The sequence below is a fragment of the Nomia melanderi genome, chromosome 1 (assembly GCF_051020985.1).
Source record: "Nomia melanderi isolate GNS246 chromosome 1, iyNomMela1, whole genome shotgun sequence".
Lineage (NCBI taxonomy): Eukaryota > Metazoa > Arthropoda > Insecta > Hymenoptera > Halictidae > Nomia > Nomia melanderi.
Genome location: NC_134999.1, coordinates 20409905 through 20426092, shown reverse-complemented (window position 1 = coordinate 20426092; position 16188 = coordinate 20409905). Strand labels below are relative to the sequence as shown.

Sequence of the window (16188 nt, the reverse complement as noted above, 5' to 3'; positions counted from 1 at the left end):
AGTTTTTAGACTTCTACCGAATGAAATCCTGTTAGGTAACCGTGTTACTGAATATGGATCGTCTGGATTTGACTCACTGTTTCTACTTCTCGTTCCTTAACCGTTTTAATCTTAAGAGCGAAATTGCCCCATAGTTTTTAGACTTCCACCGAATGAAAACTGGTTAGGTGAGTGTATTACTGAATATGGATCGTCTGACTATGACTAACTGTTTCCACTTCTCGTTCCTTAACCGTTTTAATCTTAAGATCGAAATTGCCCCATAGTTTTCAGACTTCCACCGAATGAAAACTGGTTAGGTGAGCGTATTACTGAATATAGATCGTCTGACTATGACTAACTGTTTCTACTTCTCGTTCCTTAACCATGCTAATTTTAAGAGCAAAATTGTCTCTGGTTTTTAGACTTCTGCCGAATGAAAACTTGTTAGACGAGCATGCTACTGAATAAGGATGGTCTGACCATGACTCACTGTTTCTACTTCTCGCTCCTTAAACGTTCTAATCTTAAGACCGAAATTGCCCCATAGTTTTTAGACTTCTACCGAATGAAAACTTGTTAGACGAGCATGCTACTGAATAAGGATGGTCTGACCATGACTCACTGTTTCTACTTCTCGTTCTTTGACCGTTCTAATCTTAAGACCACAGTCGTCTCTACTTTTTTCACTGCTTACTCCGCAGAGACGCTTCTTAATGGCACGACAGTTTCATCGTTGAAATTATTTCTCGAAGATGAACGCAGAGACTCACCTGTGTGAGTCGCCAGTGCTTAGACGCCTTAGCGATGGGGTCCGTGACATGTGTGCAAGCCGCACCGAACAGCATCACTTTGTGCGGTCCGCTGTGCATCATGTCGAAGAACGCCTTCACGCCTACAGCCGCGTTGCACTGAAATCAGATCATGCGGTTCGTTGTTAGAGGAGAATACACAGCATGAAATAGAATTAATAACAATAAACCGGTATCGTAAAGCGAATCATTTTATCCTAGCAAGCAAACGTGTCCAACAATTACCGTAAAATAATTGCTAGGAAAATTACAGACTAAATCCACATCATTCGATACGACATATTATCAAAACAAAGCACATAAAACTGAACAAACCACTTCCCCTAATGTTTCTTCACCATTTGTCTCTCGCTACACTCATTGTTTGCCCTGTGTCGCATTCTCTGCCGCTTGAAGCGTCAGTCTAGCTAAATATTTGACACAGAACCACCTTATCCGCCCATCGCAACTGCACAAATTGCCAAAACAAACCGTATGAAATCGAGTATACCCCTTCCCCTGATTCCCCTTAACCAACAATTTCTGTAATACATAATAATTATTTTCACATTAATTATTTACTAGAAACAAAGGAGAATTCCATCCTCTACATCTATTACTTCGAGGTGCACCAATTGACAACACAAATATAATATTTCATTTGAATCGAAGGGAATCGAGATCCAATGACTTGTTAATTTCAGTTCTAAAATGTTAGTCCAAGTAAACATTTGCGGCAGTTGCTCAATTTTCAATTGATCGATCAAATTTCCCATTCGACGCGAATAATCATTCCATCATCTACATCTATTACTTCGAGATGCACCAATTGACAACACAAATATATTTCATTTGAATCGAAGGGAATGGAGATCCAATGTCTTCTGAATTTCAGTTCTAAAGTGTTAGTTCAGGTGAACGTCTAACGCAGTTGCTCAATTTTCAATAGATCGATCAAATTTCCCATTCGACGCGAATAATCATTCCATCATCTACATCTATTACTTCGAGGTGCACCAATTGACAACACAAATATATTTCATTTGAATCGAAGGGAATGGAGATCCAATGACTTGTTAATTTCAGTTCGAGATCTCCGTTACGAGTCTAACACGATATTCTATAACTAAAGTGTTAGTCCAAGTAAACATCTGACACAGTCGCTCAATTTTCAATAGATCGATCAAATTTCCCAATCCACAGGAATAATCATTCCATCATCTATCCGAGCAACGCAAGCTGAACCTTCAAGCTGGTCGCATCCTGGGCCCACATTCTCTGTGGTTCGGTCTCCATTTCCCCGGTGCTCGTCGCGGTCTATTTTTATTTCCATGACGGCGCATAGCCGGCCGCATTTGCATAGTATGAACGTGCCCGCGTATATTTTACGCCTGGGCCCGGAGAAACGTCAGGAGCAACGCGCCGGGGTAACAAATCCCGCGTGTCAAAGCGGGGCTTTGCGCTCCTCCATCGAGGATACTCGAAGACAAGCAGGTGCGCGCCGCCGGCGGCGGCATCGGCCGCGACGCGACTGCAAACAAGCGTGTGCAGCCGCGAGGAGGAGGTTGCGAGAGAGCGACGGAACTTCCGCCGCCGGAGCTTTCCCTCTGTGACGGGTTAGACGGCGACGTTCCGCTGGAAACCGGCTCGTTTAAGGTTTCCATCTGCACCTGCGATTGCACCTCTATTACGGCCGCGTACCCCGCTTCGGCTGCTCGCAGATAAATTAGGATTTCTTGCTGGCAAACAGCATCCACCTAACCCAGTCGCTTTTGTTGGCTCGCGGCCGACGCCTTGGGCCGAGCGAGACGCGTGCAAACCTATGGAACTACGGTGCCGCGTTTTCTTATCAATCCAACGGAGAATTCTGAGGAATTGAATTCTAAGAGAAACGGAGGAAAGTGTCGTAATATCAGGTCCCCCCGTAAGTTCGTGTCGTTTATTTTTCTATAACATAAAATTGATTCACACTTTGATTTTTTCATGTGCATTTGGATGACACTATTTTTCACGTAACGTTGAAGACGAATTTTGGTGACGTATCGAACTAAGTTTTGTTGGATGTATGAGATACGACAAACATAGAGTAATTATTATTGGATGTATGAGATATAAGAAAGATAGAGTAATTATTACGAAGAATCTTGATTCTGTAGTTTCTGGTTTATTAGTAATTATTTCCATTGCCTGGGAGTTTTGAGAAGCGTTTACTTGGCAGACAAAGTGTTAAATACAAAATTCTTCCAACTCCATATTTGAAGTACAATGGACAACCTTGCATTTCTTTCAAATTGTCGATAGTCAAATATAGAGCTCAGTAGCGGAAGTAAATAACGCCAAGGGTTAAAGAAACTGATTCGGTAACATCTAAGCTAACATAAAAATCAACTGAAACCTTAATAACTTCACGCTTATAGCTTCCATAAACAAACTTTAGCCAATTGCTCGATAGTTCTAATCTCAATGAGTTTCCTACAAGACTTCTTTTCCACGAACAACGGCCGAAGAACTAACCCTTTGCACTCGAGAGGTGACTCACCATTTGATTTAATACAGTAAAACTATGTAGTTAAATATTTGGTACTTTAAATTAAACTTTGTATTGTTATGTGAAATATTTGATTAAAATACCTTCGTTGCTTAATTTATCTGCGAATGATCGTTAGATTAGGTTTAAACAGCGTCGACTCGTCGGAAAATCTTGAATATTTCCAGTAAAAAACTTTCTAGTGCAAAGGACTAACTCCGATCCCCATTCCTATGGGATCGAAAGCATAATATCCCAGTATCGTGAAATTTTCCGTACGCCAGGCGTGTCCCATCGAGACAGCCTCCGTCGCGTTTCGCCGGCGTATCGCGATCGGATACCACAAATGGCATACCGTAGGAGCGTCGCGTCGCGTCGCGTCGGTGTGCGTGGCGAATTAGCGATAGCTCGCGGATCGACGTGTGCACGTACGTGTAACACGCGCGTCTCCGTTGGCCCAGTGAACTCGTTCCGTGCCGTTTAAGCATTTAAGTCGGCTCCGCTATTAATTAAACGTCTACGTCATTCGCGGTTGCCCCGCAACCGAACGCGCCCTGCCCGGCGTCGATACCAATTTCGTTAGGGATTCCATTATCTTCGGCTTACCGATATATTTAATTCATAACGTCCCGCCGTTGCGATCCGCCCCACGGTTCGCCGAGTCTTCTCCGCTTATCGAGCACGGTTTCCGGCCGACGCGGCGCGGCAACGATTCGCGCGCTCCATTTCGCCCGATCTTCCTCTTTTGCGACCACCGACTTCCCTCGATTTTTCGGGGAAACTCGAACTCGCGTTCGCCCGAACCCGCTGGGTTTGCTTTAGCTTCGATTCATGGGATTCCGTGAGCTTCCGGGGCGACGCTCGGTTCACCGACCGTGCGTTGTACGCGTTTTTCGGCGAGCTCGCGTCTTATTCTTGAACGAATCTGTTGTGCGACGCGACCTAACGGGTTTATCGTGTTTTTATTTGAATGGTGGGGCTTCTGTGAGGAATTAATCGCGATGATTTTGTGGACGTGACGGTGACAATGATGTTTTAACCCTTTGCACTCTGCAGGCTCTACTGCGACACCACTTATATCATTAAACATTTCGATGATCGAAAGTGAAGAAACTACTCTATGATTATTGTATTTTCTGCACACGCAAATCTTTTCCTAAGAGCAAACAAAAAATCTGAGAAATGTTATATTTTTTCATATTCATCGCGAGGATTAAAAATGTCTCGGAGTTGCTGGTAGATTGTAAAATCAGATGGATTGCTAAGGGTTAGCCCTTAACACGTTCCGTGCCACGTGTACCACATGCACACGCCAATGTTTGCAAGAAAATATTTTTAATGGATGTATGGTCACAGTCGGTATACGTTACAAAGCAGTGAAAACATAAAGGCAATATCAAAATATATAAAAATGGCCAGAAACTTGAATATAACTCGTTATTTTATTGAAAAACTCACTGTATTGAAAAAATATGCTGAGCGTGGAGAATGAAATAAAAACGATGAAACGAGTAAACCTTTGAATAACTAAAAGCAATATTATTTATTCCATCAGAGTTTAAAAAATCGAGTATCGAAAAATCGACGTAATCACTGCTGAGCGACTCATTGAGCTTCGTATGATACGTGTGAAATATGATGAAAACAGAGTTGTTCGTTAATTTCTATGTGTTCTCTAGCGAAAGTTACTTTCAAAGGAAGTCTATGTGTCACTGACTTCAACAGAAACGTTGAATATTTCCAAGGAAAAACTTTCGAGTGGAAAGAGTCCCTTTCATTCAGTTTCCCAGCAACCCCGTTCGTTTCTCTAACCCCCGCGACCATTCTCCTTGCCAGAATCCTCTAGAATCTCCTTTACCCTCAGCCCAATCCTCTTTCCATCCACTAGCCCATCGCATCTATCGAACACATGTTCATTTCCTCCTTTCCTCTACGGCTTCCGTGTTACACAATCTCCAATATTTATAATCCTCCTTTCTCCGTCATGAACACACCGATCTTCATCGTTCCTCCGTCGAAACCCTAATTCCTAAGTTCACGGATACGATCTCGAAGCAGACGAATCTATCGAACCGATCGCAGACGCTCGCGTTTCACCCTGGAACTACCTAACCGGTTAAAATCACTGATTGTCTTAACCCTTTTACGAAGATTCTTCGAAATATACAAAACCTTCGACATATGCAGCTAAATTACGTATCTGCTCAATTAACCCTTTGCACTTGAAAGTTTTCCACTAGAAATATGCAACATTGTTTGATGGGACACAGACGATGTTCTTTGTAACTGATTAATGAGAAAACACACATGAATTAAGGAGATTGTTATTTTATTTCAATATTCCACGTATCGATGCATTATACAAAGCTTAATATTATATATAAGACTTTACATTTTTGCTGTAGCGAGTTAAATTAGTTTCAAACAATATATATCGACAGAGAATGTTAAATATTTCCATTGAAAAACTTTCGAGTGCAAAGGGTTAAGTATTTGCTTGGAAATTCGAACTTGTATCGAGATCATCAGTGTTCAGTAATCAGCGTTGACTGTTTAACAGTAGGACTACCGAGCATTTAATATGATAACAATAGATTGTCGTCGAATATTCAATGATTTTAACACGATAGCACCACGAAAATATTGACAACTTTTTCATAGAGTTTTGTAGCAAAAAAAAGCAGGAGCAATTAATTACTTGATGTTACAATCCTGTCGAGTGCAAAGGGTTAATAAAATAAGGAAACTACGTTCTGATCTCTTGCTGTTCAACCAATCAAATCATTTGTTCGCGAGTTTCTCTTCCAAATACGAGCATCTCATCTTACCGAAATGCCGACATCCGTTCGCAAAGGGTTAATGATGATTGATAACGCATTGAATATTTGAAATGATCTTGAAAATAAACAGTTCCACTTGAATCCTGTAACAAGCACTCAAAGAAACTGATCTATCCTTCAAATTTATATACGGATCACACATCGATCGTAATAAACGCTCGGTATCGCGAATATCTCGGAACCGATTGCCGCGATGTCCCAATCGAAAACTCAATTTCATTAGTCACTTCTGTATCCGAACAAGCGGCGTCCATTCCCGAAAATAGAGACGCGCTTGATAATCGAGGGAAACGGCCGGAAGGCTCGGAGCGCCGTAAAGCGAAGAACGAACGGCAGCGGCCGGCGAAATTCGAACGTGTCACGCCATTGTCGCGATCCGCGGGGACCGGCCGCAAATATGCCGTATTATTAACATCGGGATCGGTTCGGCAGCTTCCTATTGCGTTCGGAACGCGGCGCGGAGATTGAAAACGTGGCCGCCGCGAACGGTAATCAATCGAGACGCGGCGGAGGCAAAGCGGAGCGAAACAAAACGCGGCGTTCTGCTGTTTAGGCGTTGGCTGCGGGCCATGCCGTGTTCCGCGACAGGGAAATCGCCCGGCGAACAATGGGGGCTCGTTTCCCCGTGGCGGTGAAACGGAAACGCGATTCGACGACAACGCTGCGACCTTCTTTGCGTGGCCGTAACGAGCGCCGTTCAAGGCGTTTCTGTCTTCGACGCGTCGTCTAGGGAACCTGCTGGGATTGGACAACTCGTTAACGTCTTCAACGTTGATTCGCGTCCTTTAACTGCTGTGCGGTCGGCAGCTTATTTAGACGTTGGAAATATGTTGTTAAATAAGCAGGAATATGCACGCTGATCGAGGAGCATTCTTGAAGCAGCGAATGATTACAGAGGAGGTTTTTATGAATAAAAGGATAGAATAAAATTCTACTTGATACTAGAACAATTTTTATATCAGTCTAATGACTGGTTCCGATTTTCTTGTTTCGTTATTGATAGTCACCGAGGCGTCTGAATTACTTGAGAACAATCGTAACATGCAAGGTAATGGAAACGTTTAATAACGTAAGTTGATCATAGTGTAATATCAGGATTGTAACATCAAGTAATTAATTGCTCCTGCTTTCCTTTGCTACAAAACTATGAAAAAGTTGTCAATATTTTCGTGGTGCTATCGTGTTAAAATCATTGAATATTCGACGACAATCTATTGTCATCATATTAAATGCTCGATAGTCCTACTGTTAAACAGTCAACGGTGATTATTAATGACAGCAAATGTTTAACCCTTTGTACTCGAAAGTTTTTCAATGGAAATATTCAACATTCTCTGACGAGATATAGGTGATATTGTTTGAAACTAATCTAACGATAATTCATAGATAAATTAAGCAACAGAGGTGTTTTATTTAAGTATTTCACGTAGCAATGCGAACTTTAATTCGAAGTATTAAATATTCAACTTCATAGTTTCGTTGTATCGAATCACGTGGTGACTGAGAGTCACCTCTCGAGTGCAAAGGGTTAAAAAGCGTAGCATTGCGATACAGGTGTCTCCTGATAAACGTTACAAAAATCATTACAGTTTAGATACGTTACGTCTCGTGTCCCGTGCGCTTCCTTGAATTTTACGCTCTAGAATTTCACGAATGCATAAAAATCAGTCTACCAAGTACGTTCGATGCTCGCGTTCGTAAGGTATGTGTGCATAGGGGACGGGTCTTGGTTACGGAATCGTTACGAAATTCGAAGCCGCGAGGAGATACGCTGTCCGCTCGATCGAGGGAGATATACACACGACCCTCCTTGGAATCGTAACACCGGCCTGTAACTAAACCTGCGCTCGTTTAGTCAACCGGCGTTATCTGGCGCCTCGCACGCCACCGGAGTCAAGAGGATTAAGGACCAACTCGCTTCCATTATTTTCTTTTATCGCGATCGAGGCCATTCGTTTCCGGCGAGTCCATCGCGTCGCGCGCTTCCAGGAATAAGGGGGAACGGACGAAGCACTCGAGGAAGTCCTCCGACGCTTCGAGATCGCGAAAGTTTTTTCCCCCGCTTCCGACGCAACCATCGGGGACCATCAATTCTCCGATGTTCCAAAGAAACGGCGAACGAAAAATCGAGCAAAGTTAACCCTTAACCTGTCCCCTGCGTCGATTGAATGCGACGCGATGAATGCGAATGAGATGCACATTGCGATCATCGATTCATCGCTCGTAAGAGATCGGAATGATAATGGAACCTGCGAATTTCAGGAATTCGAGTGAGCGCCAGTTGCGAATTCTTCGGAGGATTCTTTCATTCTTCAAGCTGAACAGTTTGGGTCCGTGTGAATTGATTTGTTTATTAATTCCGTAGACAATCAGTTTCGTTCTTCGACAACTTGAGAAACAATGATAATGGAACCTGCGAATTTCAGGAATTCGAGTGAGCGGCAGTTACGAATTCTTCGGAAGATTCTTTTATTCTTCAAGCTAAACAGTTTGGGTCCGTAAATTGATTTGTTCATTAATTCTGTAAACAATCAGTTTCGTTCTTCGACAGCTTAAGAGTTCTCGCGTTGATCGCCACAATACTCGACGGGCCCTTCGTTTTCCATTAATTCCCGTGAAACGCAACGTCTCTTTGCTCGAAAGATTTCCTTGGTATCCGATTACGTAGGCCACACATCAACGTCTTACTGTTGCAATTGCAGGCCAAGGTATGTACTAACAAACCCAAGTTAACGAGGGACGAAAGGACTCGGACCGCGCGAGGAGCTCGCCGCGTTCCCAGGACCCAGGACGCCGCGCGCGCCATGTTTGCGCTAAGTACGTCCACTCGGTCGCCGGGCGGAGTTGTCCGCGCAGAAACAAGTCCCTCCCCCCGGCCGTGCTCCCCGGGAGGCTCGTTTAGTCCCGGAGAATTACGCGCGAGTAGAATTCTTCAGCGAATTATTCAGAGCGGCCCCCAGCCAACAGAATGGCTTGTTTGACGCGCGTTTTCCGCTGTCCGTGGACCGCGAAACGCAAACGTCCGACGGACGTTTCCATTTTTTGCGACGCGCGGCTTGGTATTTGCTCGAGAAACGTTGCTGGTTCCGGGGATCTCGCGAGCGCGACCCAGATTATTGTAAAGCCCGACGGAACATCCGGTGTATGTACCGGTGGGGGTCACTTGATGGCTAGGCTCAAGAATGCGGGTCAGTTTTCATCTTTTCTCGTCTGAGTTTCCCTGCTGGTTCACTGTTATTCGATCGAGTTACACGTTGCTGGTCGAAATTATTGTAGTGTAGAGTATGTAGATTGGTATAATGTAGACAGTAATATGGAGAACTAACGAAACGACATATTTATTTACAATAAAAGAAGAAACTGTGCATTAATCATTGACACGTTGACTGCGACGGTCACCGGAGCTTCCGAATTGCTTGAAGACAATTACAATTAGAAAATTAATATCGAAATATTTAGTAACAGAAGAAGCTAGATAATGTAAAATGAGTGCTGTAATAAACATTAATAATTCCAATATTATTCTCCTCTATTATAAAGGAATAGACCTCACTATAACAAAACGCTCGAAATTCTTGTGTCAGTTAACGTGTTAACGAACTGGCAATATTTCATTTTATCAAGTACCGTAACATGGATAACAAGGGTAAACAACATTTGTTTGAACCTCTTTTTCTATCTTAGTGCAACGTGTATCATGGAAGCTTCAAAGAGTCAAATCCATCACTTGTCTTGCGAGTTTCAACCTGTATGGAGCTCTTTATGGGAAACCTTGAGCTTTCCCTCGGCTTCCCTCTTTCATATCCCTTCTCCACACTCATTCTCGTATTCACAATTAATCCTTTGCACTCGGAAGTTTTTCACTAGAAACATTTAATATTCTGCGACGAGATACAGACGATGTTCTTCGAAATGAATTAATGAGGAAACATATATAAATTAAAAAGGAAAGTTACTATATTTCAATATTCCACATATCGATGCATCATACAAAGCTTAACCCTTTGCACTCGAGAGGCGCCTTTCACTCGGCATTTGATTTAGCCCAACGAAATTATAAAATTTAACATTCAGTATTAAATTTTCTATAATCTGCCAACGCATGGAACATCGAAATAAAATAGTTTCGTCGCTCAATTTATGCAAGGTATTTCTTAATATTAATTGTAAAAAATACCATTGATATTTCATAAGGAATATTTGTTGCGAAAAATATTCTCGAGTCCAAAGGGTTAACCCTTTGCACTCGAAAGTGTTTCACTAGAAATATTCAATATTATGCGACGAGATACAGACGATGTTCTTCGAAATGAATTAATGAGGAAGCATAAAATAACTTTCCTTCTCAATTTATATATGAATATTTCAATATTCCACGTATTGATGCATCATACAAAGCTTAATATTATACATAAGACTTTATAATTTTGCAACTCAAATAAAGTGGTGAGTCACCTCTCGAGTGCAAAGGGTTAAAACTACCCTTAAAAGTATCTTAAAGCCACGTTGGATTCTAGATTCTAGTAGACTATGAAGAGGACAGCCAGCGAAAACTGTTGTTGCCTTTGCGCCATTCCGCTGGATACCAAGCTGTCTCCCGATAGGACCTTTGGTCGGCTTGTGTTGCGGACGCAGCCGGCAAGGGGGCAATCGGGAAGCCCGTGAACACCGGGAAGGAGAGAAATTTCGCGAGACCGCCGTTGCATACCGACGGCGCCGCAGCAATCTGATAATCAGGACGCGATTGCCATTGCTGCGTCCGTTTAACGAACTGCCCGAGGAAATAGTCATGGGACACCTATGACCCTTGGCTACCGACAATGGGACAAATGCGTCCTGTTTGCACGCCGACCAGCTATCCGGGGGATTTGGAATAATCTCTGTGCAGTGGATTGTTGGTCTGGCGATTCTTGAGGTTTCTCTGCATTGTGTACCGTTTTGGCAGATTGTTTATGTAAAATAATTGTATATGCTTCGCATGTTTGCATTGGGCTTCCGCGGTATTACGTTGAAGATCGTTTAGGAGTTGGCGCAGCAGTTGGATGATTCAAGGGAATATTTATTTTGTTTTCCTGTTGTTAATACAGGCAATGATGAATGTAATAAAATGGCTGTAATAATAATTGATCAAGGAAATAAAGAAATTTGATTATATTTTATTGGAATATTTTTTGATACCGTTTTCCTAGTGTAATTAGGTGTATCATTTATGTGAATCTTCATAGTACTAACACCTTGCTCTATGATTTATTCCTCAACTCTAATTTACTGTTAATCATTTATTGAAGAAACAGAAATTCTAAACATCTATGTTCGCTAAAGTATAATTATTGATGGATTTAATTCGAAATCGAAAGAATTGAATACTATTTATCTTTGTTAAATTCTTTTTAACCCTTAGCAGTCCTATGTCGAGTCAGACTCGACATTCTATTTTATTGCAACCTCCACCTGTTTTAACAATTTAAAGATAACGTTTCAATGACTCCCAAATATTCTTGAATAAATAAATAGAGCGTCACATTAAGCTGTAACTGAATGAACTAACGTCGACGTGAACCTCAAAGTGAGAAACCAAGAGCACTTCGGACCGCAAAGGGTTAAGGTTCGTGTAGATAAGAATGAAAGATAAGTATCTTCGAAATATCAACGTTTTCAACGTTTGCATGTTCATCTTTCGCGAATTCTCTAGGCGATGAGTTTGACGCGTTGCTAAAAGGCGAGGAGTTAACGGAGAATAGAGGAATCCATTGGAATGTAGCGTTTTGCAGTAAGTAGAAAGGAACAAGCAATTAGCGGTGTAAGGGTTGAACGACACGACGCGTGAGCGATTTTACCTGTTGGTTAATTCGAAGGATGCCACCTGCACACGACACCGACAATTGTTTTTATATTTATAGTCCCCGGCACCGTCCGATCGCGGTATTACCGCAGTGCGACGATTTCCCCGTCGCGATCGGTGTAATTAAATGGGATTATTTTGCTTGCTCGCGCGATCGAGCCCGCGACGCGCACGGGAACAGGATCAATTCGTAATGAACGTTCGTTACGTCCGGCTTAATTGATCTCCCGTTACATTAAATCGTAGCATTACCCCGGAATTATTGGTCGCGCGGTTAATTACGTCAGCCGGATGCAACAGCCGTCTCCCGGCGATAACGCGCGAGAGCGTAGATCGCGAGGCAGCTAGACCGAGTTTTTCATTTGTAATGGGTTATGAGAGCGACGTATGGTATTGCGGTGATTGCTGCGTTTCCAAAATTCCTGGTTTATCCTTTCACTGCTGTGTTACTCGGAAAGATCCGTTGAATCAGAGTTGCAGTTGCCGTTGCTGGTGATAGAATTAATTGGGAAATCTTTAATCGTTGATTGTAAATCTTTTGTAAAGATATCAGGTCTCTAAACTTGCAGTTTTCGAATTTTGGAACTCCGAAACTTTGAAACTTTCAAGCTTTCCAATTTTCAAACTTTCGAACCTTCAGGCTTTTCAATTTTCAAACTTTCCAACCTTCGAGCTTTCCAATTTTCATACTTTCGAACCTTTAAGCTTTCAAATTTTAGAACTTTTACACTTGCAAACTTTCTAATCTTCTAGCTTTGCAATTTTCAAACTTTCGAACCTTCAAGCTTTGCAATTTTCAAACTTTCCAACCCTCAAGCTTTCCAATTTTCATACTTTCGAACCTTCAAGCTTTCAAATTTTAGAACTTTTACACTTACAAACTTTCGAATCTTCAAGCATTGCAATTTTCAAACTTTCCAACCCTCAAGCTTTCCAATTTTCATACTTTCAAACCTTCAATCTTTCAAATTTTAGAACTTTTACACTTACAAACTTTCGAATCTTCTAGCTTTGCAATTTTCAAACTTTCGAATCATCAAGCATTGCAATTTTCAAATTTTCAAATCTTCAAGCTTTCCAATTTTCAAACTTTGGAACCTTCAAGCTCCCCAATTTTCAAATCTACAACCTTCCAATCTTCCGAGCCTCCAAGCTTCCAAAATTCTGAACCTTCACACTTCCAAACTTTCGAACCTCAAAGCCTCCCAGTCGCTAAACTCTCAAACTTCCAAATTTTCGAACATTCAATCTCCCGAACCCTCAAGCAAGTCCGTCACCCAAACAAAGAAACACCCAAAAGTTACTATAAAAATGCCGTAATCGTCGAAACCTCCGTACAGCGGGTAAATTAATTTGTACCACTCCTCGCCGAGTCCTCATCTCCCTTACAGTGTACACCCGGAAACGCGTCTCCCTCGTTCAAAGCGACTGAAACGAACGTTCCCAGGACAGTCGGCCGGGCGGACAGAAGTTTCCAAAGGCAAACGAAAACGCCGACAGCGAGCGGCCGGGCAAGGAACAGTTTCCCGGCGACAATGACGAAGTTTGCGGCAAGTTTTATTGGATCGCGCGGCAAGATAATTTCGCCGGCGCGTTAAGGGGGAGAGGTTTCCGAACGAAACCGGAGTACAGGCTGGCACGCGACATTCCGAGATCCTCGGGAATGCCTTGCATGCGCGCCGTATTGTCCGAGGACGTGGCGCAAACCAACGAAACGCGGCGGTTCGACTCGACGCGCCGATTTTCAATCGGATCAACCCTCTCCCGGCTCCGGTTTCTCCTCGCGGACCCGAATCGTGATACTCGACCGCTGCGCCCGTTTCTATTCGATTTTCATTCGGTTCCGTATATTTGTTCCTAGCGAAATTCACTCCAACCGCGGTTTTATCGTGGTCCATTCTCGCACGAACACTTACGATTGTTCAACAAGTACATAGAACTCGTCTCCTCCGTTTTCTGATGATGCCATTAGCGATTTACGAGTTCCCCGTTGGACCGAGTCTAACTGTGTCGTCTTACCAGGCAAGCTATCGAACCCGGAAATTGAAAAACTATGAAACTTTGTGTAGAGTAAATCATGCTTGTACGTCGCAATTGTCTTTCTTGCTGAGAAATTGCAGCGTGAGACTGTATAGATGTGAAAGACTGTATTTTTAGCTGAAACTTTCTCTGCGTTTTACCGTTTTCAAGGTAATTCACGGAAAAAAAACATTTGCATTTTTTCAAGGGTTGTGCTCTATTTACAGTTTCATAATGTTTCGAATATTCCAGTTAACTTCCCTTGTAAATGACTTTAGGAAGGGGTAGCATTGTTTTAGCTGTGTTTGCTTCGCGATGACTTCATTACTGATTTGAGCGTCCTAAGGGAGGTTCCTTGAGGTTGAAACGATACTAGCAAGGAAAGTTGAAACGAAGTTGAATCAATATCGAGTGAAATCACAGCAATCGTACTTACAATCGATATTAACCCTTTGAACTCGACAATATTATTCATTAAAAGCATTCATTACTTTCTGACTAAGTATTAAGGATAGTTTTTGCAACTAACACGATTGATTATCTTATATAAATTAAGAGACAGAACTTACTTCGACGTTTTATGTGTTTATACATTACACAAGGTTTAATATTGAATTGAAAATTTTATGTTTATTTTATATTTATCTTATTTTATAAGGGTTAACCCTTTGAACTCCGTAGACTCCAATGTTACACCAGTTCTAATGTTAAACATTTTAATGAATTTTAAGAAAACTACTTTAAGATCATTAGATCTTCCAAATATACAAAGTTTGTACTAAGAAGGGAAAGGTCTAAGAAATGTTATAACATTGTTAATTTTCAGTAGGATCACTGTCAAAACTGGTAGGAGTTGCTGACATATCACAAAACTATGTAGAGTGCTAATGGTTAAACTAAGGACCGCAGACAAATAAGCAACAAATCTGAAACGTTCATCCGCCATTAACCCCTTGACCCACTTTACTATCGACAGTTCGGAAGAAATGCAACAAAATTGTCCATTCTACTTGAAGTGGAAATTTTGTTTGAAGATAATACAATGATAATAAAAAAACAGTTGTTTTCTTTGATTCGTGGGTAATAAATAACATCGATTGTTGTTAACCCTCTATATGCCTAATTTTCTTTTGCGATTACAACAAAATGTACGCAGTACGAAATTAATAAAAACCAACATACTAACGTAAGTTAAGTATTCAACAGTTTTATCAACGAATATATTTTACAACTTTCAAGTTACAATCACGTCGAACGTAACCCGTGTGCAAAAGTTTAAGTTGATGAGTTATTTAATATCATTCATCATTTTGCTATGAAAAATTAAATCAATTTAACCCAGTACATTGATGCGTGACTTCAAAGTTACACGAGCCTATAGAGGGTTAAATTCGTCAAGAAATGTTCATCACGAGTTTCACTCGTCATTGTACGGGGTTAACGGCGGCAGAATCCGCGCAACAGGATCATTAAACGCGCAAAAATCGTTGATTACAACCCCGCACTTTCGCCGACCTTAAACAGTACATTACCCGAAACAAATGCGCGAGGGCAGATAATTACTCGCGTAATTTACTTAACCGTAATACAAAGTACACGCACGGAGGATAATAAAAGCCGTCCGGCCAGCGGCGCGCGCACGAATGTGCATACGAATGGCTGGTTCCAAGTGTTGAAGCTCTCCGATCTTGGCCGGGGCACTTTCGCGCGATTATTATTTAACGCGCGAGCCTATTTCTATCGGAACAATGGCGCACCGCCGCTGTTTCGTTTGAAACAATGTTGTCAGATAAATGAACCTCATTGTGTATAGACATCTACACAGAAGGGGTTAACCCGGTACCAGAATTTCTTCTCGCGACTGCAACAGAACGTGTATACGATAAAATGAACAAGTATGAACCTGTAAATAGAAATTAACAATGCATTCAATGCAGATGGAAGTAAATTGTATATCAATTGCTTAATTAACGCGTTGAACGCCAGGGGGATGACCTCCGACCAAATCGAGTTACTATAGTTCACTCGATGAAACGACGATTATATGAGAACATTTCGATATTATAAATAATGCTGCATAATACAGTGACATTTGGTTGGACGAACGTGGAGCAACAATGCAATTCGATCGAATGATTTAGTATTATATTTTGTTTCATTGCGTGGATTCCTCTGTGAATTTTCCTCTGA

At 41.8% G+C, this 16188-nt stretch overlaps 1 protein-coding gene across 2 annotated transcripts in view; it reads right to left on the bottom strand.

The window, feature by feature from the left end:
- Positions 1–16188, bottom strand: part of GABA-B-R2 (gamma-aminobutyric acid type B receptor subunit 2) — a 228323-nt gene that overhangs the window by 20909 nt on the left and 191226 nt on the right. For both annotated transcript variants that reach the window (XM_076369903.1, XM_076369904.1), the window contains exon 4: positions 753–890. In XM_076369903.1, coding sequence (XP_076226018.1) covers positions 753–890 — 138 coding nt within the window. The remainder of the gene's footprint in view (positions 1–752; positions 891–16188) is intronic.